The 26,813-nt window shown below is 45.9% G+C and overlaps 1 protein-coding gene across 8 annotated transcripts in view; it reads right to left on the reverse strand.

The window, feature by feature from the left end:
* Positions 1–26,813, reverse strand: part of L3MBTL3 (L3MBTL histone methyl-lysine binding protein 3) — a 48,024-nt gene that overhangs the window by 18,379 nt on the left and 2,832 nt on the right. For 2 of the 8 annotated variants that reach the window (XM_076069985.1, XM_076069982.1), the window contains exons 2-15: positions 23,349–23,428; positions 21,607–21,776; positions 15,905–15,992; positions 15,309–15,489; positions 12,206–12,323; positions 8,471–8,552; positions 7,533–7,624; positions 6,770–6,874; positions 6,103–6,238; positions 3,762–3,853; positions 3,112–3,263; positions 2,793–2,869; positions 1,125–1,210; positions 397–507 (exon numbers count right to left, since the gene is read on the reverse strand). In XM_076069985.1, coding sequence (XP_075926100.1) covers positions 397–507; positions 1,125–1,210; positions 2,793–2,869; positions 3,112–3,263; positions 3,762–3,853; positions 6,103–6,238; positions 6,770–6,874; positions 7,533–7,624; positions 8,471–8,552; positions 12,206–12,323; positions 15,309–15,489; positions 15,905–15,992; positions 21,607–21,776; positions 23,349–23,397 — 1,539 coding nt within the window. In that variant the 5' untranslated portion in view covers positions 23,398–23,428. The other 6 variants (XM_076069980.1, XM_076069983.1, XM_076069979.1 and 3 more) reach the window with 5 other exon arrangements.

Consider the following 26,813-nt stretch of genomic DNA (forward strand, 5'->3'; position numbering starts at 1 on the left):
TCCTGCACAGAAATCCAACCACAGCACTCAAGGACGGTGGTGGAAGCATGATGGTGGTCATGGTGATGGTGGCAGTGGTATTGAACATGGTGGTGGTGACAGCAACGTTTATTATGTAAGGACTCATGGGTTAAAAATAATAAAAATAATAACAACATCACGACGTCGTGATATTGTTATTTTTATATCTACCGAAAGACCCAAAGAATATGAATTCCTGCAGTCACGAAAGCTTTAAGTCAAGATTTATGTCCATTCAATTGCAAGTGTAAGGATCTATTACATATTTTTTAAATGTATGCAAATAAGGTGCTAATGTTATATTACTGCTGATGGTAATGACTGTGACATAAGTGGCGGTGCTGGCAGAGACACGGTCTGTGTTGCTGATGCCACCTTAATGCGATGGTCATCGCAGTTGGCGATGGTCGCGACGCAAACCAGAGTTGGGTTCCTCCGGTCCACGGCCTCAAGACGCATCCCTGGCTGGAAGCCGTGCGTGGGCCGCTAAAGAAACGTGCGCACAAACACACACCGACACGTACACACACACCGGCACGTGCACACACACACACACACACTGACACACACACCGACACGCACACACAGATACGGACAGACACGCACGTGCACACATATGTAAGCACAGTGCAAGCATACACGGACACACATGCAGGTATGCATACACATTCCATTCAAAGACACGTATGCGCACATTCACATGCCCACATACGTGCATGCACACTCATGCACAAGCACACAAGCATGTACATGCACATCCATGCGTGCACATGCACACAGACTAAAATCGAAATACTCATGAAGCTCATATGAGGAATGAGTGTTATTATCCTTTTTATTCAACTTAGTTAAAGTGACTGACCTCTGCCAAAGTAATGTAGAATTTCCAACAATGGCATAACACCGCCGGTGGTAATGAGCGTTGCCACACACGCGCTTGAGCAGAGACGCTTTCAATTTGAAGACCACCACTGCGGGCTCAGTGATGCTGGCATGGGGTACCTGTGTATGGGACCCATGGATGAAGGGCACCTATCTGGGATCCTGCTGGGCCTGTGGCCTGCACAGGGGAACTGGATGGGAGAGCGGCCAGGCGCACGCACCTGCTTGAAGGCGCGTGCAGGAGCAGCTTGCGCTCCATTCTCCTCCAGGTATTTCTCCCAGGAGAACTTTTTCCCTTCGCTGTAATCTGCAATGGATGGAAGGAATGGTAAGAGATCATCCATCAGCCAGTGCCGTCACCATTGTGCATGGCACAGGCTGCGTGCATCAGAGGTTAATGTGGTTGTGTACGTTTTTCAGAGCTGCGTATAATTTTATTTTGTTAGCGGTGGAAGGAAAATTGACAATGCTGCTGCATAGCACTCTATCAGGGTTTGACAGCGACACGGCAGCACGAGAACCCGCCCCGCAATCTGCTTCGCTCGTTTGTAAAATCAGACATCACCCTGGCATGATGGCCATCGCGTCAAATCACTCTGCTGAGCAAAACGAGCGCAAAGTGGAGGATTGTGCGGAATGCCAGGCTAGAACACACGCTTACATTCGAGAGACACCAACCACCCATTAACCTCGATTCATTTTGCGCTGAGGTACATTAATCACTGCTTGTTGTCAATTAAAAAACTATAAAAAGTTGAATGTAAAAAGAATAATGAAGGGAAAGTACAATTTTAGTGAGACGCACATCAATAAGTGAAGCTATAAATTACTGATGGATCGCCATGCAGCGTGCTGCACTTGGGAGCGGAGCTCTGGCAGTGTACACGTGCATTGAATGTTGTTTCCCAAACGATGCGCCGTGATGCCGTGTTTCCATGACTACCAACAACCATTCTGGAGCCGTGCTGGCTCGAGGCCAAGCTGGCCTGCCCGTGTTATCACGGAAAATCTTGTTCTGGCTGAATATAATCGTAATCGGTTCCAGAACCTGGCCACGATAATGTCCCTCCAAGTGCCTTACCGACTGAGAGCCAAGCTGACCGCAGAACCAGTGGTGATGACATGGGGTCACCAATAAAACCGCAGGGCGTGACGTCACTTGCAGACTTAAACAACTCTGTCGACTAAGTGGAAATGTAAAAATCAAATGTAAAAATTTATATATATCTTTACTGAATACATATTTACTAAAATAATCCTTAAATGATTTACAGCTCAAATGAGCATTGAGGCAATTGCACATCTCATGCTTACAGCCTTGAGACAGTTGTGGACATTCCACATTCCTGTGGTGGGCAAATATCTTCATAAAACAACCACTATTAACAGCCCCATAAAGTGGTACAAATTGAATCGAACCTGGAGGAATGATGAGCCGAGTCAACTCCCAACCAGGAAATTAATATGCAACCTTCTGATTGCGAGCCACCTGTCCTGCCGCTGAGCCACCTGGCCTGTGTAAAGTCCAACCCTACACATGCCAACATTAAACTTTGTCCAGATACACTTTTATTGAACATCTGGACCATCATGCCCATGCCCAAGGACTAAGAGACACTTGGAGATGGATTCGGAAGAGATAAGCCCTCGGAGACTAATTTGCTCATATGCAATATTTTGTAGATATATGTTGTATATAAATGTGGCCAAAAGTGACCTCACACTGTATTCACCCACTGTGTGTGGGGGCACAGAGGGCAGACTGGGAATCTAACGATTCCTAGGTTGTTCCTAGGACTTTTCCTGGGCTGTTTCTGGTGGACACGCGGTGATGGTGAAGGACGTGAAGTATTGTGGTGGACATGTGGTATTGTGGTGCAGGGACTGACTCTGTGGGGGGGTGAGGGGGCGGCCATGTTCCTGACACCAGCCAACAGGGTGGATGTACGGGCTGCTCGAATCGCACCTGCATCGCAAGAGAGGACACGGTCACACGCGGGGACACGGCCACAAGTGGAGATAGGGAGACATGGCCACACAAAGACATAATCACATGCAGTCGACAGGAAGATATGATGGAATGCGGGGACACAGACACAATAAAGGACAGGCACGGTTATAAGCGAGGACACAAACACGTGGCTGTACACTCTCAAGTGGAGTGTTGTCGCTTCACGCTGTATAGGAGTGGCGTGGCACGGCACTCACCAGTAGTCGTAGGAGTCATCCCACGTGTCGAAGTGCACGAGGAAGCGGCTATCAACGACGTCGGTGATGGTGGCGACGCACACGAGCGCCGGATTCTTCTTGTCGACGGCCTCGAGCTTCATGCCCACGCGGAACCCCATTGGGGTCACGGTCTGCACCACAGGGTTCCTCCCCCACATTAAACACAGCTGAATCCCAACAGTCACACCGCAGATCGTGTAATTTATAATTGTGTACCCAGGAAATCATCACTGAGTCTCATGACTCTTTTTTCAGGAAGGTGCTGGAAGGATTTCACAGTAAGGGCGATCATTGCTACGTATAATTTCAAATAAGAAATTTGCAGATATTTTTTTTTACTTTGCTAATTTGGACGATGCCAGCACGGGATCTTTTAACATTCACCGTGAAGCAGATGGCACGTATTTTTGCATTTAATACACCTGCAGAATAATTCAGCGTGGCCACTGGATTCGATTCAGTAACCTCTGCATCAAGTGGCTAACATGCTAAAGCCAAGCCGTTTCACCTATTGCACAAATCAACATGAATCACCCAAATGTGTCTGTGGCACAAGGCAACGGTGGGAGATATTGTGAGCCTGAGGGTCTCTGTGCGAGTCTATACACCTGGGTGAGAGGAGCACCCACCGTGTTCTGATTCTTGAAGAGCTGCCGCGGCGCCGCCTGTGCCTTGACAGTCTTCAGGTACGCCGGCCACGCAAACTCCTCTTCCTTGTGACCTGTCGCTCACGTCGGGGGCAATGGAATCCCCCTTCAACCACTGGGGCAAGGCTTCCTTTGTCATGCAGTAGGGAGCTGATCATATTTGCTTAATATTTTGGATTTTAAACACAGTTGTTCACCACAGGCCCAAAGGCCCAAAAGGTCAAGCGGCCGGAAATAAACAGAACTATCACCACAAGAACATTTCTACATGTGCTTAGCACATGGGCTTCCTCTTGCCTCAGCTTACAGGAATAATTATGTTGTGGTGCTACATAGGATGGCCAGAGGACATCATTCTGCAGAACGAGCAGCAAGAGCAAGAAGAAGCTCGTTGAAGTAGAGGCGTAAACAAAGATATTTCCATTGTGTTGTACTGCACGCAAACACGTATGTACATACGCACGTAGACACTCCAGCATTCATACGTACAAGCACCATGACATAAATCTAAATCGCAACAGTTGTTAAAATAACAAATGCTCAGATATATAAACACAGACACAATTTCCACCGAGAAGATAGGTACAAACTGAGAAATAATTTGAAGGACATTATTAACCAGTTTAAGTCATAACTGGTTATGATGTTTCCATCCTACCTGCCGATATTAGCTGTTATTTCCGACTCTCTGAGTTGCATTGCCAAGTTGGATTTCTTTGCATTGACTAGCTGGATGTCTCACTAGCACATCCACCGTTGCGGTGGTTCCCTTACATTGACATGCTAATCTCTCACAATACAATGGCTACCTCCACAGCCTCAGGGCGCCCTCCGATCTTACATTTACATGCAAATAGCATCTCTAGCCCCTCCCACTTACCCTTGGGCTACACACAATACAATGGCCACCTCCACACCTTTGGTGGCGCCCTAAAGGCTAATCTCTCACAACACAAAGGCCACTGCCCCAGTCTCTGTGGTTGGACCATCTCTAGCTCCACCCTTCTACCTTGATGCACCCATATCTGGCCTATATAAGACCTTGTCTCAGCAGCTTTCTCTCTCACCTGAAGACGATTGCTTGTGTTGCGATCGAAACGTCGTGATAGAATTTTTATATCTACGTAGCTTTATTAAAAGACCCATAGAATAAGCATTATTTATTTATTTCCTTACGCCGCTCAGCGCGCGCCAAAGCACACATTTGCGCATGCGCGACCAAGCCGTAGTTGCCCCTACCAACGTACACGCGCGATCTGTTTTGAGTATATTATCTCCCCCTCACCTTCGCTCTCCTTCCTCTCCTCTAAAAACACCACGTTCCCAATCGTTACCCCTACGTGAGTAGGGGGGCAGAGTCCAATAACTCTTCCTTCCCCTTATCACGTGGACACCTTTCAGTTTCAGTTTATTTATTTTGGTATAGCCCTGTGAGCCATTTGGCTCTTGAATCGGGTGCAACCACAACAAACAAAAACACGAACAATAAAAAAATCTTAAAGTGACTATGTGACTGTGCAAACAGAAAATCCATGAAAAAAACAGAAAAATATTCCTGAAAAAAGCACCCTACACAAACGCTGTGTGCAAAAAAATCCCAGTGGAATGCAAGTCAAATAAGAACAACCACAAGAAAACTTAGATTAAGGCCATCAGTCTAACTCCGTACTACAACAAAACAAACATGTCCAAACCAAAAAACTTTTCGAAATCACCAAAAAATAAAGCCATAATTGCAACGTAACAGTGATCACAGGGACTGTGACCGAATTTTTACAATAAACTACATAAATAACATGTAACACCAAATCCTAGAGCCATAGCTGGCTGCATGAGTTACTCCACAACAACAGAAGCATCAGTCGGAGTATCAAATTTTTCAATGCACCTTTAAGATCAGCACGCTAAATCAAAATACAGATAATACTTTGCAGCGTCATCCGTAGCGAAACATTTTATTTTATTTTACGTCAATGAATAGCAGTGGCAGCTAGGGGTGTACAACTCCTCTAGAGCAGTTTTGAGAGAAGATCTCATTGGTAGCGATTCAAGTTGCAGTTTATTGGCAATAGCATTCCAGACCCTGGGGGCATCAATAGCAAAGGCCCTTCCTCCAGTTTTTGTACGGCAGTAGGGAATGTGAAGCTGGTAAATGAGCGAAGCCCTGAGATCAAATTTGTTCTTTGAAACAGAGAGGAGATTCAGCAGGTAGTCTGCAGAATAACTGTACCCCTTTCCTATATCGCTCGAATTTATAATGGGCTCTTAATAAAAAAAGAAAGAAAAAAACTATACATTTGATCTTTGTCTTTTTTGCAAGCACCTTTGGGTGGCTGTAGTTTGTGGTTCGTCTTCTCGCACCAGCCCACGGGGTGGATGTCGGGCGAGTCAGCGTTCACCCAGAAGTCATAGCACTCGGAGTATCCGTCAAAGTGGAGTCTTACTCTGTAGCCACACACCTTCCACACACACACATACACGATGTCTCGGGGAGATAAATATGCTTTGAAAATGCTTGAGGCTCTGGTTAAGATAAAGCTACGTTCTCATGTAGCTCTGTTCTCTGTCAGAGCCACTGAGGGCATTATGGAACACATAGGTTTTTCGCAGCCAATGCTACGATTCATAATATATTTTTGGGTTAGACCATGTCATTATTTGACCTCCTGGATTTTATGCTTACTTCGTGGATCTTGTTTCGATAATGCTTGACAGAGTTTCAAATTAAACCTCGCATATTCAATTCCTCAGTTTGGTTGTGAAAATAGTTCTTCAACTTACCGGTGAGCTAAAACAGCAATAATTCATTGGCGTGATGAACGTGCACACACGTAACAACACAAGTTGCTTAGCTATGTCAGGTGGTGGGGGGGTTTTATGACACATATATGGCCACATTATGACGTAAATTAAACCAAAAATCAATTAACGCGATAAACCAATGAAGCAAGTACCAATGAACGATCGCATGCGCATACACAGCTACGCACCTCGGCCACGGAGAGCACGCACACCAGGGACGGATGCTTAGGGTCGATGCCTTCGAGCCGCATCCCCACCTTGAACCCGTTCCGGCTCTGGGGGAACGACTGAGACTGGAGCGGGACAAACACACACAGATGCACACGGACGCATGCAGTCGCATACATAGACACACACACACAGACAGGTTATAACACTGCACCGGAGTTGAGTGAAAAGCGCTCTCTTGCTCAAACCAGCCATGAGGGGAAGTGCTTTACTTCTGTTGAGAGCCCAAAGCCAGCAGTGGAAATTCCTCATTCGTATGTCAGGGGTGAGTTTATCCACAAGACAACCACTGTTGACTTCCCACCAAGTGGTACAAACTGTATCGACTAACGAGAAACATGAGGCCATAACTAAAAAGCAGAACTTACAAGCTAAATATAAGTTTTCTTATAGACACACATTTAGGCTGTGTGCTATTGTATGTCGCGTAATCTCACTGTGCGGCTCGGAATGTTATCATCGCTCATTGTATAGTTCCAACAACAAGTGCGTGTTGCAAAGCGTTACAGAATCCACACGCGCCAGTGATTAACATTCCTTGTTTTCAGCTGGTGTACATATGCATGTATGTTGAACCTCTTTCGCACCGTGCGTAACCAACCGTGCTAATCAGAGGTGAGGGGAAGGACAACAAACTAAATACAAAAAGCACTACGTGTTGCTTTGTACAACTGACCAGGGCAACAATGACAGCCCCCTCCTCCATCGGTGGCCGGAACGCACCTCTCTGAAAAGACGCACGGGAGCTGCGACGCCCTTGTCTTCCTCCAGGTACAGCATCCACGTCCACGCACGCTTTTTGGTGGTCGACGCCGCTGCAACAGGGACACGCAAACGCCGTCGCTTGCCCACATGACCGTAGGCCACCCGCGCAGCAGACGTGGATGTTGCCTTACACGTCCACTGCTGGGTGAAGGCTGTATTAAATGTTGTACAATAGCGTTATACATAACATTGCAAAAAGGACAAGCGCAAGTCGTTGACATCTGATTGAGTGTTAAGCACACCAAGCGGACTTGGACAGGATAAGTGGCTAAAAAGGTAGCTGCAACAGAGACGCCCCAATGTTGTAGACACAACGTATTTGTGATGGGGGTATCTGACCATACTTCGCCATGCGGGTCCAAGATCAATACAGATATAAATTGTCAGTGGTGTTAGCTATAAGCCAGGAATCAAAATTATGTCACGGAGTTTGTAGGAAAGTGTGTGAACCACTGTGCCACCACTCCATCCCATATTACTATATTTACCCTAAAAGTAATAGCTGCTATTTTGCATCACTTCCGTGTAAAATGTAACATTACATAAATCATGTGATGGCAGAAAAATGTAAAATGCATGGTCAATGAATTCGTCCAGAACTTCAAGCACCCAAAATCCACCTGTCAAACCTCACAACAGCAAGACCACAAATTGGCCTAAGAACATTGTAGGGGGTAATCTGCTGCCCTGTCCACCATAAGGCCCAGTTCTGGAACATTATTTTTTTATTTGGTGGCCTATATAATATTGATGTTTAATTTTCAAACTCTATCATCCATGCAAGTTACATTTCTAAACAATGCAAGGGAATTTGTAGGAGCACACGACTGTACCACAAATAAATCTGTATGGTGGGGGGCAGGGGTTGGAGGGAGGCCCAGGATTTAGGTTGTTACCCTCAGAGTGACGGCGCAGTTTGATTGGTGCCTCCACAGGGCTGGGGACTTTGATCTTCATCTTGAGGTCTCCTCGCTTCTCCTGCAGCAAACACAACCAAGCTGAGAGATGTTGTCTACCTAGAACTTTCCGCTTTTAAATAGAAGATTGTGCTTACATTCGTGTGTTCCTATGTGTATATATTACACTGTACGTAGCCAACCGTGTTAATCGGGGGTGTGGGAAAGTCCTATATATATATGTCGTGACATATATATTCAGTACGTAACTACAGATTGCTAGTGAGAGCTGTCTAAAGACAAATTAGGTCCTGTGCAGAGGGAAGAAGAACCCGAGAGCCAGAGAAACGTGGAGAGAGACGTAGAGAGACAAACACTGAGATACACACACAGACACATACTGAAAATGCACAGAATGAGCTAACCATGAAGAGACACAGAGAAACAAAAAAATATACACATGGCAAGAGGCATTGACAGAAACAGACACAAAGACCATCCTGTGGGCCCACCATCCACAGGATGAATGGTGAGGGTTGGGTGCGATGCCAGTATGGCAGGGAGAGGGATAGTCTCAGACGGATTAGACCTTGGCGATGGACACTCGCTATTGGGACGTGGAATGTCATGCCACTGGGGAGGAAGGAGCCAGAGCTGGTGGAGGAGGCGGAAAGGTATAGACTAGATATAGTTGGTCTCACCTCCATGCAAAGCATTGGCACTGGAACCAAACTTCTCGATCGGGGGTGGTCTCTCTCCTATTCCGGAGTAACCCCTGGTAAGAGGCGCCAGGCAGGTGTGGGGATACTCACTAGCCCCCGGCTGGGTGCTGTTCAGCTGGAGATTGTCCCAGTGGATGAGAGGGTCGCCTCAATGAGACTTCGGGTCTCAGGAGGGGAAGCTCTGACTGTTCTCTGTGCTTATGCACCAAACAGCAGTTCAGAGTGCTTGACAGAAATCCGCCTGACTGCATAGTCTTACTGGGCAACTTCAATGCTCACGTGGGAAACGATGGAGATATCTGGAGAGGCGTGATTGGGAGGAATGCCCCCCCCCAATCTGAACCCAAATCGTGAGATGTTATTGGAATTCTGTGCAAGTTAATAACAAACACCATGTTCGAACACAAGGATACTCATAAGTGTACTTGGTGCCAGAGCACCTTGGGCCGATGGTCAATGATTGACTTCATAGTTGTATCATCGGACCTAAGGCCGTATGTTCTCGACACTCGGGTGAAGAGAGGGGCAGAGCTGTCAACTGATCACCACCTGGTGGTAATATGGATCCGATGCATGGGGCACCGACCAGATGACTTGGAAGGCCCAAACGAATAGTGCGGGTTTTCTGTGAACGTCTGGCAGAAGACCCAGTGCAGAAAGATTTCAACTTCCACCTCCAGAAAAACTTATCCTGCACTTCAGGGGTGGTCGTGGACATTGAGTCCGAGTGGATGATTTCAGGGTCACGATTGTGGATGCAGCTGTGAAAAGCCATGGCATGAAGGCAGTTAGTGCCTGTCATGGTGGCAACCCGAGGACTGGTGGACACCAGTGGTGAGGGAAGCTGTAAAGTTGAAGGAGGCATTCCGAGCTCTACTCGGAAAAAAGTCTCCCGACTCGATTGAGAGGTAACGGTTTGCCAAGAGGGCGGCAGCTGCAGCAGTTACTGAAGCGAAAGGCCCGGGGGCGTGAGAGGAGTTAGGGAGGCCATGGAAAGGGACTACCGAGCAGCCTCAAAGATGTTCTGGCATCTTAGGAAGGGGTTGATGGAACGTGGCCCAGGCTGTTTTCAGTAAGGGTGGCGAAACATTGACCTCAACTAGGGATATAGTCGAGGTGGAAGGGACACTTTGAGGAGCTCCTCAACCCTGTGGACATGCCCTTCTTTCAGGAGGCAGCCCTGGAAATAGTTGAGGTCGGATCCATCACGCTTGCTGAAGTTACTGTGGTGGTCAAGGGAACTTCATAGCGGCATAGCTGCTGGGGTGGATGAGATTCGCCCAAAGTTGTTGAAAGCGCAGGACAGTATAGGAGTGTCGTGGTTAACAAGCCTCTTCAATGTTGCATGAAAGGTGGGTACAGTACCTCTAGACTGGCAAACTGGGTCGTGGTTCCCATTATTAAAAAAGGGGACCAGAGGGTGTACTCCAACTAGAGAGGAAATGCACTCCTCAGCATCCCAGGTAAAGCCTATGTCAGAGTGCTGGACAGGAGGCACCGCCCGGTGGTCGAGCTTAAGATTCAGGAGGAACAATGTGGATTCCATCATGGTCGTTGAACAATGGACCAGCTCTTTTCCCTCTCACACATATTTGAGGGGTCACGGGAGTATGCTTCTCCAGTCTACCTCTGCTTTGTAGACTTGAAGAAGGCATATAACCATGTTCCATGCAATGTCTTCTGGAAGGTGCTGCGGGAGGATGATGTACCGATGCTGCTTTTGTGCGCTATCCAGTCCCGCTATTCGCAGAGTGAGAGCTGTGTCCGTATTCTTGGTGTTAAACCAAAGTCGTTCACTGTGGGTGTTGGACTCCGCTAAGGGTGCGTCAAGTCTCTAATCCTGTTTGTGATTTTCATGGACAAGGCGCAGCCCCAGGTATGGAGAGCATGGAGGTGGCGTCGCTGCTTTTTGCAGATGACGTTGTCCTCTTTGCCTCGTCAGTCTGTGATCTCCAGCATGTACTTGAACCTTTTGATGCCGAATGTGAAGCAGCTGGGATGAGGATCAGCAGCTCCAAATCTGAGGTCATGGTTCACTCCCGGGAGATGGTGTATTGTTTTCTCCAGGTGAGGGGGGAACAGCTGCCCTTAGTGGAGAAGTTGAAATACCTCAGTCTCTCTTTGCCTCGTCAGTCTGTGATCTCCAGCATGTACTTGAACCTTTTGATGCCGAATGTGAAGCAGCTGGGATGAGGATCAGCAGCTCCAAATCTGAGGTCATGGTTCACTCCCGGGAGATGGTGTATTGTTTTCTCCAGGTGAGGGGGGAACAGCTGCCCTTAGTGGAGAAGTTTAAATACCTCAGTCTCTTTCATGAGTGATGGTAAGTGGGAGATCGGCCGTTGGATCGATGGGGCATCTGCAGTGTTGCGGGCACTGTACCGTTCCGTGGAGGTGAAGCGGGAGCTGAGCTCTCGAACAAAGCTCTCGGTTTACAGGTTGATCTACATTCCCACCCTAACCTATGGTCATGAGCTTTTGGTAATAACCGAAAGGACGTGATCGCGGATACAAGGGGCCGACATGAGATTTCTCCGCAGGGTTTCTGGGCTCACTCTCTGTGATCAGGTGAGGCGCTTGGTAATCCAGGAGAGCCTCAGAGTCGAGCCGCTGCTCCTCCGGATCAAGAGGAGCAAGTTGAGGGTTGTTCGGGCACCTTGTAAGGATGCCCCCCGATAGACTCCCCCTGGAAGACCCCTGGGGGCCGGTCCAGAACACGCTGGCGGGACGATGTCGCTCAGCTGGCCTGAGAACTCCCCAGGAAGAGCTAGTCTGTTACCAGGGAAAGGAAGGTCTCGACTGCTCTACTCAACATGCTGCCACCGCAACCCTTACCAGGACAATCGGATTGAGAAACGAACAAACAATGACACAAAGACATGGAGAGACAGACACTGAGACAAACAGACATGCAAAAAGATGCAAACATTGACAGATGCAGACAACTGTGGGAGCTATAGAAATAGGGTCCTGCACAAGTGTTGCCCGGCATGGAGATGGGTGTGACTTTTACCAGCCGATCATCGCCATTTGACATCAGCTCGGGGTCGGCTCGCGTGTTCAGGCTCAGCTTCCGCCCACGTTTCTTGGCGTCCGAGGCTCTGGTGTCGACGCTGCTTACCTGCCCTGGCCTACACATGTTAAATAAGGCACATAACACCCTGCTCTCAAGACCATAATAAACCCAGAAATATTACCACATTCCCTCTCTCACGTGCGACGTTAAAGTAAGACACAATGCAAACACTCAACGAGCTCTTATATTGTAAACCAGGGGTGGGAAACCTACTGCCCCGCATAAGGCCACACGAGGACCACCACTGGCAAACGGTCCGAAAACGATATTTATCTATTACTGCAAGCATCCTTGCCACACTATTCGGTACTAGCGGGGAATATTTTGACTTGGCAACAATGTTTAAAATGTTAGCGCTGCACGTACTCACTTCTGTAACTGCAAGGGCCTCTTTATATTAGGTCAACATGTACTTTTTGCATTAGAATTGTATAATGCTGAAGTTTTCATGTTAATTTGCAGACCGAGGTATTGGAAAATCCTATTCAGCCCTCAGTCAGGAAATGATTTCCCATCGCTGTTGTAGACAGACAAATCTATGCTGCCTTGGGAAATCTGACACAACTCTAAAGCATCATGAGTGAGAGCCATCGCCCGTTGGCACCATACCACAAACATCAACACCGCGCAAGACGTGGGGTTTCCCTTGCTCGCGGTTGGCATTCCTCGTGGGTTTGAGGCAACAGGGCCGCTCTGAGAGCCACTCCATGTGCCAGTTAAGAGGATTAGGGGCACAGGAAGATTAAAAGGGGAGGCGCGCGAGGGCACCGCACATCGGCACAGCTCCATCACCGCACTTGACGCCCTCACGTGTAAATCAGACTACTCACTGTGGCCAAATCGCACATACTGCAAATACAATACCTATCCAAATAATTAAATGAAATACTATCGTACTATCAAGAAGGGTCAATGGCAAAAACTTTGCATATTAACATATGTTTTTTACACCACAGACTTTTGACGAACGTGTTGAGATTTTTGTTATTTGTCCTAAAGGAGCACCAGTGTCAAATTGCTGACGCGCCTCTACTGGACATCGGTGAAAAAGAGCTTCATAAGCTCATTAGATTCTTCCAGTCTAAATAAAGATTTTGATTTGAAGCATCACTAACATAATTTGTTTACTACAGCGATGACAAACACATATGGATAGTAGTTATTTATTTATATTAATTGTCACAAATTTTAATACACTCTCAGAAATGTTTTTTATATTAAAAAAATATAACATTATCAAAAAAACCCACAACAAATCATAACAATATCTTGTAAAGTGGACGATCATGGATCGAATATTAGATCATAGGGTCGGCCCACTACAACATAGCCAGTCATCCCGACCCCCTGTATGAAGATGCAGCAGGGAAAGGGTGTAATGTGGTGTCTGTGACACCCTCAGCAAGAAGATGGTTATCTGCCCAAGTATCAATTGCTTTTGTGTTCATTGATTGATGTTTATATTTTTTATAAAAATCAGGACGTCATCGTGTCCAAAGTTACATGCTTGTGGATAAATTATAAGGATGTAACAATTGATTAAAATTGATTCTTATGCTCATAAAACATGCAACAAATTGCGTATAACATCTATTATTTCTGATTTATTTATGTTTATACAATTATAGATTCTATATATTGATAACACCATAGATTCCACATGCACCCAAACATTCAATAATTAATTAATTGTTACCCCTAGTCGTGAAAATGTATCGCATTGTGTAGTGACAGCAGCAACCAAAACTTGCAGAATTAAGTCAGAGCATGAATTCTTAGCGCTGCCAAACAAACAAAGATCCACTACCGGTGTACAACAGCAACCACACTCATCCAAACTTTAAATCGGCTTCAAGTCAATTAAACTCAACATCATCGGCTGTAATCAATCCACTGCTGGATGAAATACCTTCTCAAGCCTCTAGCAGGGATTACGCATGGAAACAAATAAGGATGCGGTGGCAGCTGAGACGTGGAATGCGTGCGGGAGGATGTCCGTCGATGGAGCAATGAACTTGTGGGTAGGTGCGAGATGCATTGCCATTTCCCAACACAGCGAGAGCTAGCGATGGCAAGGCCTTCATTCAGCACTGGATCATGTTTGATGATGCTGAGGAATCGTTACACCTGTCGCAAATAAGTGTTTTTGTTCAGTGTGGTCTCTATTTCCACGGGTGCATACTTTCTGTTGTTTAAAACTTAATTTTACTTGCTATAGTAACAGGTTCATGTATCAGTTGTGCATCAGCTTGGTCTTTAATTCTGCTTGATATGGTTAATTGTGCATGTCTTTTTTCAGTCATAAAGCAAGCAATGGAAAAATATCACGAATATTCATGTATTTGGGACACTTTCTAACATGCGTTTGACCTCAGCAGTATCCAAGAAGCGATTAAACAGTAGTGCCTGTCAGGTGCACAGAAACAATACATCCATAGACCATAACAGGCTCATAAATCAGCTGCTGAATTGTGTCTCCAAGTTTTGGGTAATCCTCTGATCAATGTGGCCAGACATTTATAAAGCAAGCCTCTTACAGCAACACAACTTTACATTCAAGTGGTGTTTGTATTGTATCATATTAATGAGATGTATCACGCCTTCCCTTTACAGACAAATGGACAGTTAGTAAATTAACGCTTTCCACCTTGGTTGGAAAGCAATAGAAGGCGACAGGTAAAGATGTTACAGGTGCAGCCCTGCAACTGCTTTGTTAATCCACTGCTGGGGAAAGGGCCTTTACGAGATCATACTTGAGGGGCCTTCTCTTCCACACTGACCCAACATATTGGAAAATGGGTGGGCGTCCCCACTTCCTCACACCAAAGAACTGCCGATTGATTCTGGTGTACCAATTTATGTTGCTGGATGAACAGAGGCAGTGGGGAGGGATTTAATTAAAGCCAATCTTTAAACTACTATGTTGTAAGCTAAAATTAAACTGACGAATTTTGGTTAGCAAGTCCAGTGTGCTAACCATTACACCAAAGAGGCGGGCGAAGGGGTTAGGTAGAAGGGCGGGGGGTCCGAGGGTGCGTACTTCTCTGTAGTGAAGATGCGTGCGCACTTGTCGCTACAGAAGCGTCCTTCCTGGAAGAACTCTTCGGCAGTACCGTAGTGCCCACACTGCTCGCAGCAGCAGATACCCTCCATACTCGGCAGCTCTTCCGCGCCGCCCGGCGGCTCCTCCTTCGGTCGACCGACGCCCTCGCCCGGAGGACCTGGCACCGGAACAGGGAGCCACGGTAAAACCCAATGAGACACGAAAGTGAGAGTGACTTCCTGGTCAAACGAACACAACTGCACTGCTAATCTCCCACTCACAGCCCTTAGATAGTGGTGGAACTTCCACATTCCTATAGCAAGGCAAGTCAATCCATAGAGCAACGACCGGTAACGTCTCGCAAAGTGGTCCTCATTTTATTGACCGTAAATAAATCATACTGTTGACCCTCAGTTGCGAGTCGAGTATTGTAACTCCTGCGCCACCTGGCTCAATTTAACATCGATAAACCCAGCAATTTATACCTAGTAGAAAAATTATCTTCCCACAACGACGCACGCACACACGTAACTACGTGTGGAAATTGGGCGACAATGAGACCCCGGTAACAGATGAGTGCTTGCAGCGCTCACCGCCCTGGCCTGCGTTCCACGAGCCCTCCATGGCTGCAGACTCCTCGGGAGAGACGATCTCCAGCGTGCCGAACTCGTTAATACGGAACTGAATCACATGACGACACGAGCACATGAGCGAACACACAATGAAAGAATAATATCACAGCATGATAATTTAAACTTTCAAATTATGCATTTTTCAACACAATCGCATGGGCAACGCAGACTGCCTGCTGTGCATCAACTAGAAATAATCTCCCATGGTCATTACCGTTCACAAATGCTGCCTGATATTTGAAGAATAATACATAATAATACCAGGTGAGGTTTGGCCAGTGGCCCTTATTTAAAACAGAAAGCATTGGAACAAAACAAGATTGTAACTTATTTTAATACTGCATTGAAAAATGTTGTGGCTCAAATTTTACATTTGGAAATAATAGGAATATGAAATCTTGCAAGAGTGAAAAAGTGTCCCTTATACAGTGGCTCTTCGTTCAACGTCGGCCTGTTTAAGGTTATTTAGCTACAAAGTCGCAGATGAATCACTACCCATATATGCATTTAACGTCGTGCGGTATCACTACAACGTCGCTGCCGGTGGTTAACTACTTTCCACGGCGGAAAGCGAGGCGGCTGCGCAGCACGTACGTTGCTAGGCAACGTCCCCTACCGGCCCAGTGTATCTCTAAGCAGCCATAATGTAGTGCGAGAGTCCTCGCTTTCTTGGGCTGCACAGGTGAGCGGAATGATAGAGCACGCGGCGGAGTACCCTCATCTCAGTTTGTGGACTGTTTTTGTTTTCATATGGGGAGGTCATTTATCACTGATCCTACTGCTTCAAGTGCCGCGATGTGGAGGAAGGTGATCACATTGTAAACCAAATTAGAATCTTGACTTAAAGCTTTCGTGACTGCAGGAATTCATATTCTTTGAGTCTTTTGGTAAAGCCACTTAGATAGAAAAATAATAATTAAAAAATATCACAGCGTTTCGATCGCAACACAAGCAATCGTCATCAGGTGAAACATATAGCGGGTGAGAGCTGCTGAGGCAGGGAAATTTTTTTTTATGCTTCTATCTACGTGGCTTTAGCGAGAGACCTAAAGAATACAAATTTGAATCATTATGCTGCTTTGCAGCAGGAGATATTGAGCGCATGTTATCAGTGTGGATTGATCAACATCAGCCCCATATTCCTCTCAGTTTACTGGTGATCCAGGCAAACGCACCAAGTTTGTTTGAGGACTTAAAGGCCAAGGATGGTGAATCAGGGTGTTATTGAAGCATCAATATTGTTAGTGAGGATTATGCAAGCAGGGAGCGCAGTGCCCAAGTGTCAGGAAAACAAATGATACTTTGCAATGCTAAAAGCAACTCTACCTAGAAAAAAACCTCATAACTTATCAACAGACCGGCCGCCTTTGTCTCCCCAGTGGCAATGTTTAAACATCGCACCAGGTACCTAGGGAAAGACCCAGGACCGATTTAGATAATGGTCATTGTGTTGGGCATGAGTGGGAATCGAACTCGGGTCGCTGGGTTCGTAGTGCAGCACACTAACCGAAGCAATACCGCTCCTCCACTCACGGATAACCACACAACACATCCGCTTTGGATCATTACCATCACAGGAAAGAACAGTACTTAGAATACTATTTATTTTATAGCAATGTTTTTTGTATAAGGTTTTTACACGTTTGTTTCAATTATTTTTTTGGCATACAGTATAGTACTTATTTCAATTTATAATGTGTCTTACTTAGGTAAGGCAAAGTATTGAATATTTGCGGTTTTGACTTTCACGGCACTTTCCAAGAACATAACCCCCATGATTTTCAACAGTCTCCTGTATGTAATAAAACACCACCTTAATTCTGCAATGTACCAATATTGCACACAACTCGACTTTGTGTTGCACTGACATTTTTTGTAGACCAATAACAAAAATGACACGTACAATACACACATAACAAGACAGTGAAAAACATCAATAAATAAATCCGGCAGCCTGTTTTGTCCCTTCAGCAACGCAAGGTGTTTCCAAGTTGTACAAAGGGACGACCAAAATAAGCTGCCATTTATTTTAGCACAGCTATGGACATGTCAGCCAGCTTGAATGCCACATTTAGGGCAAAGGGTGACAGCGTCGAGTTGGGATAACCGGCTGACGCAAGTGGTGGCTACAAACTCTGTCAATTTCACAAAAATGCTGGGCAATGGGAGATAAATGGCACGTGGGTCGCGCCAACCGCCGGGCACACATCAGGCACAATGGGTCACGTGTCATTTACTCGGCAAGCAGAGCGCGGTGCCCCAGCATGTCTGGCAAGTACAAAGGCATGCGCGCGCAATTGCACGCGGCTCTGGGACTACGTTGGCAGAGCCGTGTCGCACCAGGGAACGCTACTACGTTGACAGCCATGCAAGCGCAGAACGCTTGGAGAAACAGCTTCTCTGAACCAGCACGATTACTGAGCATACATCCTCCACTAATGAGGATGCACTGTAATTACAGCAAAAGGTGAAAATCTTAACAAATGCTGCATATAAATTGAGGACTCGATCTACCAGACTGCTTTACAATTTTAAAACAAGTACAAACAGTTTAAAACTACATTAATGAAATTAAAGATAAACAATGAGGGAAACTATATTCTTGGTTCTTTCGGTAAAGTAACGTAGAAGGGAAAAATAAAATAATAAAATATAAAACAATAAAATTCTCACGACGTTTCGACTGCAACACATCAAGTGTGAAAACCAACGGCAAGAACAAATGAACAAATGTTCTTGCCGTTGGTTTTCACACCTGATGTGTTGCAGTCAAAACGTCGTGAGAATTTTATTGTTTTATATATATTTTATTATTTTACTGTTTCCCTTCTACGTGACTTTACCGAAAGAACCAAGAATATGAATCACTGCAGTCACGAAAGCTTTAAATCAAAAAGAGTCCATCTATGTTCCGAAAAGAGGAGGGGGGAGACGAAAAATAATGGATGCGGTCTGAAAGCCATCTTAAGCGTGATCAATCAATTAAGACCCGAAATGGTTTATCAAATCCTTCCAATGATTGCTAAGCCAGAATCCATCTTCTTGGTTGAAATTGTCTATGTGTTTATATATGTGGATAGCCTCATGAACGAATCTCTCATGGTAGCCAGATGGCTTGTAAATAACCTCTGTCTTGGAGAAGTCAATGTCATGTGAACCTACTGAATTATAACAGCGATCTGCCACAGCCGAGGAGTTGATCCTACCGTGTTTCAGGTCTGCTTTGTGTTCACGAATGCGGTCCGAGACATGTCGTTTGGTTTCTCAAATGTAACTACTACCACAGAGGCAACTTAGTTTGTAGACGCCAGGGTAATGTATGTCCGGAATGACATCTTTTACAGACGGAACCAGATCACGGATTTTATGTAATGTGTTGAATCGGACCTGGATCTTGTGTTTATTCAAGATTTTGGAGATATTTTTTGTGATCCCCGCAAAGTAGGGTAAAGTGATGGTTTTGAAAGGCTCCTCAAGATGTTCCTTCTTCATGGTTGGAGTGATAGCTTTGCGGATTGTGTAGTCGGAATAACCATTAGCCTTAAGAGCTTGGTGTACGTGCTTGAGTTCACTGGCTATGTGTTCCTGGTCGGATATGCATTGGGCTCTATGGTGCACATGGCCGGCCTGCTCTAGACCAATTCTTTGACCACATCAATTCCATACACCCAGCCATCAGATTTACCATGGAAGTCGAAAAAGATGGCAAGCTACCTTTTTTGGATGTCCTAATAAAAAAAAGAGACCTGATGGTTCAATGAGCCACTCTGTCTACAGGAAAGTTACCCATACGGATGCTTACCTGAAACCGGATTACCACCACCATTCATCCCAGAAGAATTCCCTCATCAAGACTCTGTACCATAGAGCCCAATGCATATCCGACCAGGAACACATAGGCAGTGAACTCAAGCACGTACACCAAGCTCTTAAGGCTAATGGTTACTCCGACTATACAATCCGCAAAGCTATCACTCAAACCATGAAGAAGGACCCTCTTGAGGAGCCTTTCAAAACCATCACTTTACCCTACATTGCGGGGATCACAAAAAAGATCTCCATTAGCAATCATTGGAAGGATTTGATAAACCATTTCGGGTCTTAATTGATTGATCACACTTAAGGTGGCTTTCAGACCGCACCCATTATTTTTCATCTCCCTCTCCTTTTTTCCGAACATAGATGGACTCGTTCATCTGAACAAACTGTCAAATCGCTATCCGTGGTGCTAACGTTAAAAAAACGCCACTTGTTTTATATTTTTATTATTTTATTGTTTCCCCTCTACGTGACTTTACCGAAAGAACCAAGAATATGAATCCCTGCAGTCACGAAAGCTTTAAATCGAGGGAAACTATGTTACGTCCTTGAGACTACAAATCGATAAAACTATGACTATACAACTTATTAAATGTGAGATTGAAAAAGAAAGTCTTAAGATAAAATAAAAAAATCGCTCTCAACTTTTTACCTGTGGCCCACCATGGGAAGGGGTGTATAGCCTTTGAATGGAAAAATAAAAATGAACAGAAAAGGGAGGAAAGAAAGAATGAGAAATAAGAGGAAAAGGATCAAAAAAGAATTTTAAAACAAGAGCCAAGTGTCAGAAAAGAAGATAGGAAGACGCAAAATACGGGCGTCTACGCTGCTTCATGGAGCGGTGTCTGTTTTCAAAGGGGGCGGCAGGGAGGGATTCAGGCTAGGGGTAGCCACACAGAAGTCATGTGATTTATCGTAGGCTTGAGCTAATTTAGACATACAGACGTGGCAAGAAGAGTTGCTGAAAGGCATGAAGTGGAGAGTGCTTTCCATTGTTTAAATTGATAAACCAGAAATCTAATTTTTTCTCAATTTTAAGTAATTAGGTCAATGTCCGAGGAACAAATATTACAGAAAGGGGACACAGAGAACATCCTTTTATAACCAACGAGACCACATTACTCCAATACCTCCACCAGCTTAGTCCAATCCTGGATCAACTTCAAGCTCACACTCACCATATTCAAGATCCTCCTTGGACTCACCTCTGCCAAACTCTTCCATCATCTCACTCTTCCCCTCTACACACTCCCAGCTTCAGCAGCTAAGGCTTTCCGTCGAAGACTCCATAAAACCTTTGCTCAGTGGAAGGTTGCTCATTCTCCCTTGTTTCTGTATGTATATATGTTGAACTTCTTTCGCATCGTACGTAGCCAACCATGCTAATTGGAGGTGCTGCGTAATATAGAACTCTCTTCCCTCAGAAAACCGTGATCAACTTTCAGCTGCCATTTAATTCTATTTTAAGACGTTTCTTTTTTATCTGCCTATAACGCTCTTTCTATATATATAAAAAACATGTGTACACTTTTTCTGTTCAGTGTCTTGAGATGAGTGTGCATTTGGAAGCTATATCAATTATATGTATTATACTGTTTGCCTTAAATAGTGGTGCATGTGAATTCACAAATGCAAGAACAAACACAATGCTCATATGTTAACGTCCATCATTGCCTCTGAAAGAGTGCATACAAATGACGACACGACTCGTACATTAATTCTAACAAATCTACTATTTTCTAATACCTCCAATTTGCAGTTTTTTTCAATTAGCGTGCGTGATTGACCGGCCAACCAAAACTCCGTCAGCGGTCGTGCTTGTGAGTGGGTTGCCGGTGACTCACGCGCAGCGTGCTGCCTGGCAACGTGCCGATACCGTCCCTCCAGTCCATGGCTCCCACCACGTCGAAGTCCGGGTGGCTTGGAACTGCCCCATCACTGCCGAGAGGACTGTCAGGCAGGGAACCTTCCTCTGCCTCCAGCTTCACCTGCACCTCCTTTGACGAGGCTGCATCTGCGGCATAAAATCAGCACAATGTGACCACTACGCAGCGCTGCTACTACTGGGCATGTAATGATGCGTCGGTTAACAGATATGCATCACATCATGGGTGTGTCAGAATGGATTAATGTATTTAAAATTTATAAAAGTTGTATGCAAATTATTCTACAATATTACATTTAGGCTCATAGAGCAAACAAAACGGTAAAAACAAAAGAGATAACACATACAAAATATTATTCTTTACACAACCCATTGGCCCCATGTCCTTCTGGGAGTGAATAATTTCAGTAGCATTGATTTAGTACAAGCAAACTCTGGACCAATTTCAACGTAATGTCTCATCAGTATTCAGGCTTGCTTGAACTTGTAAAAACAAGTTAATATTTCAAATTGATTCCAGTATAACTGCATGTGTGACTCGTGAATTTTAATCAAGGCTGCGGAAACCTCAAATATTTTTTTTCTAAATAAGTTATCAATTATATTCTTGGTTCTTTCGGTAAAGTCACGTAGAAGGGAAACAATAAAATAAAAAAACAATAATATGAATCCCTGCAGTCACGAAAGCTTTAAGTCAAAAGTTATTAATTGTTGTGCGCAGAGCTTTGTGCAAGTATTGTAAGCATAAATTTGAAGTGAAATGGTATGTTTGTGCACGTAACTGAGTTACACTTTTTTTAAATATTTCATAACATCTAATATTAAGCAACGGAACTAGCGTTGCTTATATTTTGCAAAACAGCTGCATATTACAGATGTATCGTAGTCCCTGATGGTACTTGCCTTTCATCATTAATAAAACAGAGGCCTACGCCAGACCCCTGCCCTCCCCTCTTGCCTACAAAACAAGGCATTAAGGTAAAAACCAAGAGGAGCATCTAAGCTAAGAGAGGTGCAGTTTGGCCTAAGTATAAATTAAAAACTTCCATTGTAAAGAATATGAAACAAAGAAAATGAAAACAAATGTGTCCATTATCTTTAAAAATACCATGCTTTACCTTGTCCAGCCAAACAGTGTGCTTCGCTTGTGCCTCAAAATTAACTTAAAAGATGGTGTGAAGAGTTTTGCATAACTTCATTTACTCACTGTCCTGTCCATGCTAAATAGGTCAACATAAACAGCAACATTGTGTGTTAAGGAGTATTATTGCAAGGGTTACACTACGTGTTAAACAGGAGTTACACTGTTTAACTTCAGCTTAAGAATTTGATTTGAATTGATAAATCGATGTATTGTAGCATGCCACTCACAGGATACAATAAAGTTGACTCTCCATTATCTGCGGGAAAATGTCATCCAGCTGGCAGATTAACACATACATGAGGACAAAATAAATATATTGTTCCACACACTGGTTAAATTCTTAGCTATTCCTTCCTTGCCGAGGGTCAGTGAATCAGTGTCTACCTGACCACAAACAAGTAAATGTAGCTACACAAATATAAACACAAAGCATAAATGACAAAGACAATCCCAAGGTAAAAAAACAATGCATAAACGTGTAAGAGCCCACATCACTAATTCTCCCTGTGGCTGTGACTGTAGATGCTGTATGTGCAAAGGACACTACGAACCCTCACCAGTGGGTGGAATCTCATATGCATGTGGTTTATCCGGGGCTGATTCCATTGTGATGTGCGAGTCGTTCTTCTGCGACAACCTGCTAAAGACAGGGACAATTGCTCAACATAATCATCAGCCATGCTCAACCCACTGCTAGATGGAGGCCTCTCCAAGGTGCTGCCACCTGCTGCGATCCTGCGATGTAACAATTCAAAAATCACGGTTGAACAAGTGTTCATTTCTAAATAACCTGAATATTTTTCCATGAAAAACAAGCATTGATGCCATTTAAAAAGTGTTTTAGATAAATAAAATAAAACATTGCGACAAAAACAATGGTCAACTCATTGTAAGTGTAGGTAAAAAAATAAGTACCTCAACATTACCTTTTCTAAAATATTACAAGAAATATTAAAGCAGTGCACAACGGACCAAGCACATAATCGTTATCAAACGCATCGGCCCTCAAGGTGTAAACGGAACCCGAGGGGATTGGAAACGAGTTATTGTTGTTCTGGTGAGACTGGGCAACCGTGGGTGAAGTTATGGAATCTGCACAAAGTTGCCCCGAGCTCCTGCAGTTGTGGAGTGAATGTGGGCAGTGAGGTGCAGAGGAGACATCTGCCTGCAGAGCAGAGAGGACTCGCAAAGCTGCTGCTGCCCATGGGTCTCCCATCATCTCCCATGGAGCTCCTCCATTCGGCAGCGGCCAGCGCTAGCGGAAGCCATTTTGGCCGTGCTATGATGATGGATCCACTTTTGTGATAGTTTTGCCAAAGAGGGGAGGACGCTCGGTCCGTTAGCGACACGCGAATTTAGTGGCAATCGGAATAAAAGAACAAGCAGCGCCCATCTTAGTGGCGGCGTCTGTGGGCGCGACACAAGCAGCAGCACCAGCAGCAGCACCGCCGGCGCCTTCTCCAGACGCACGTTCCTCAACCCCAGCTGCCCAAACATGCCTCGTGCCCTCTCTACACGGTCCCAGGGTCTTGAGAAAAAAACATGTATTTTTAAAAATAAAATATATTTTCACACACACTAACCTGCGCTTCGTTAAAACGAGCATACAATGGGTACAGTAATAAAATGAAATAAATTGTCGCTGCTTATTTTTTTTTGCCTGACAAATTAAATTCCCACGCACTTTGTTACAGCATCAAATTTGGATTAAACAAACGCAACCCCGGCATGGTTTAACAATTAACAAATACACAATGAGACATTTGCTCGCCACACGAATGACCACACACCCGCGGCTGTTGACTCGAACCTCACGCAGAATTTAAAACGAAATGAAAGCAACTTACGTCCTTTTTGGAAATGCCGGAGAACAGCTCGCCTGACGATCGGGGCCGCATACATATATAAGGTGCGTGTGTGCGCTTTTTGTTTAAGTGTGCGTGTTTAAATTTACACACTTGTACGTGCTGTGTGTGTGTTACAGCGCGTGCTTCGCTTTAAACAATGGGGGCGACAAAACGCAGGGAAAAGAGAAGTATTCTGGCCGGATATTCAGGGGCCTTTGCTCTCAGCGCCGCCACCACCACGAACCACGCCGAGGACTGAAGAAGCATTACATTAAAACGTGGGCACACGCGCGCAGGGTTACACACACAATCGTGCACACATGCTATATGTACACACAGGCACGCAAATACAATGTACACACAAGCACGCATATACTGCCACATGCGGTGATACAGTATACACGCAGGCACACGTATCATGTGCTCACGCACAGAAATGTACACACGTATACAGTACGCACATACGGATACTTGATAAGAGTACTTACACGGTGTACAGAAACCCACAGATACACACCCTCACACTTGCTCTCAGGCACACACTGGACCGACACACTCATAAGACTCACACACTCGTACACTGACCAACATGATTGTACACTCCGCTACTCACATAAGCGCGCACTCATATAGAGACCCGAGACAAATTGTCACCCACACAACTCAAAACCCACGGACTCACGCACGCCGTGACGCGCCTCGCATGCGCTGCACGCGGCGGCACGTGTTCGTGCGCGTGTGCGCACCCAGTGTGTGTGTGTGTGGTGTCACCACGCGCACAGTGTGTGTGCGTGTTACCAAGCAGTGTGTCTCACACACCAGTATGTGTGCGTGTGTCACCACACACACACATACTGGCAATGGGACCCCCTGTGCAACACTTTTTCAAGACAGTATTGTAAGAGCGCCGCCACGTGCAGCCGGCTGCTGTTTGCCGAACACTTCAGCTATTGTCTTTAACGTGTTTGGTGATTTTCCCAGCAAAGACCAATATCCCCCGCAAAGTCTTAACATACTTTGGGCAAGTGCTGTTAGCGAGCACTTATTAAGGCATACACGGCATACGAAAGGCGGGTGGCCAGCACCACTCCCGGTTGCCTTTGTCTCCCAAGTGGCGATGTTCACACACCGCACCAGGTATTCTTCATTGGAGGCGGAGTCAACCTCGGAGAGGCCTTGGACCGGTTCAGATAATTGTCACTAATGTTTGTGATGGCCGTGAGCGGGAATCGAACTCGGGTCGCGGGGTTCCGAACGCTGTGCGATGACAACTGCAACACACTACCGCTCCCCACAGACTTACGCAGACCCAGCGCACACGCACAGACCCAGCGCACACACGCACAGACCCAGCCCACTTACGCAGACCCAGTGCGCACACACGCACAGACCCAGCGCACACATCCAGCACACACGCACAGACCCAGCACACACACACAGACCCAGCGCGCACACACCCAGCACGCACACACAGACCCAGCACACACGCACAGACCCAGCACACACGCACAGACCCAGCACACACACAGACCCAGCACACGCGCACAGACCCAGCGCGCACACACCCAGCACACACGCACAGACCCAGCGCACTTACGCACAGACCCAGCACACACACAGACCCAGCACACGCGCACAGACCCAGCGCGCACACACCCAGCACACACGCACGGACCCAGCGCGCACACACCCAGCACACACGCACAGACCCAGCGCGCACACACCCAGCACACACGCACAGACCCAGCGCACACACCCAGCACACACACACAGACCCAGCACACACATCCAGCACACACGCACAGACCCAGCGCACACACGCACAAACCCAGCGCACACACGCACAGACCCAGCACACACACGCACACATCCAGCACACACGCACAGACCCAGCGCACACACGCACAAATCCAGCGCACACACGCAAACATCCAGCACACACGCACAGACCCAGCACACACACACAGAGCCAGCGCACACACGCACAGACCCATCACACACACGCACACATCCAGCACACACGCACAGACCCAACGCACACACGCACAAACCCAGCGCACACACGCACAAACCCAGCGCACACACGCACACATCCAGCACACACGCACAGACCCAGCACACACGCACAGACCCAGTGCACACACGCACAGACCCAGTGCACACACGCACAGTCCC

Source organism: Petromyzon marinus, chromosome 27 (assembly GCF_048934315.1).
Source record: "Petromyzon marinus isolate PM22_M1 ecotype Great Lakes invasive population chromosome 27, UKy_Petmar_22M1.pri1.0, whole genome shotgun sequence".
NCBI classification, from domain to species: domain Eukaryota; kingdom Metazoa; phylum Chordata; class Hyperoartia; order Petromyzontiformes; family Petromyzontidae; genus Petromyzon; species Petromyzon marinus.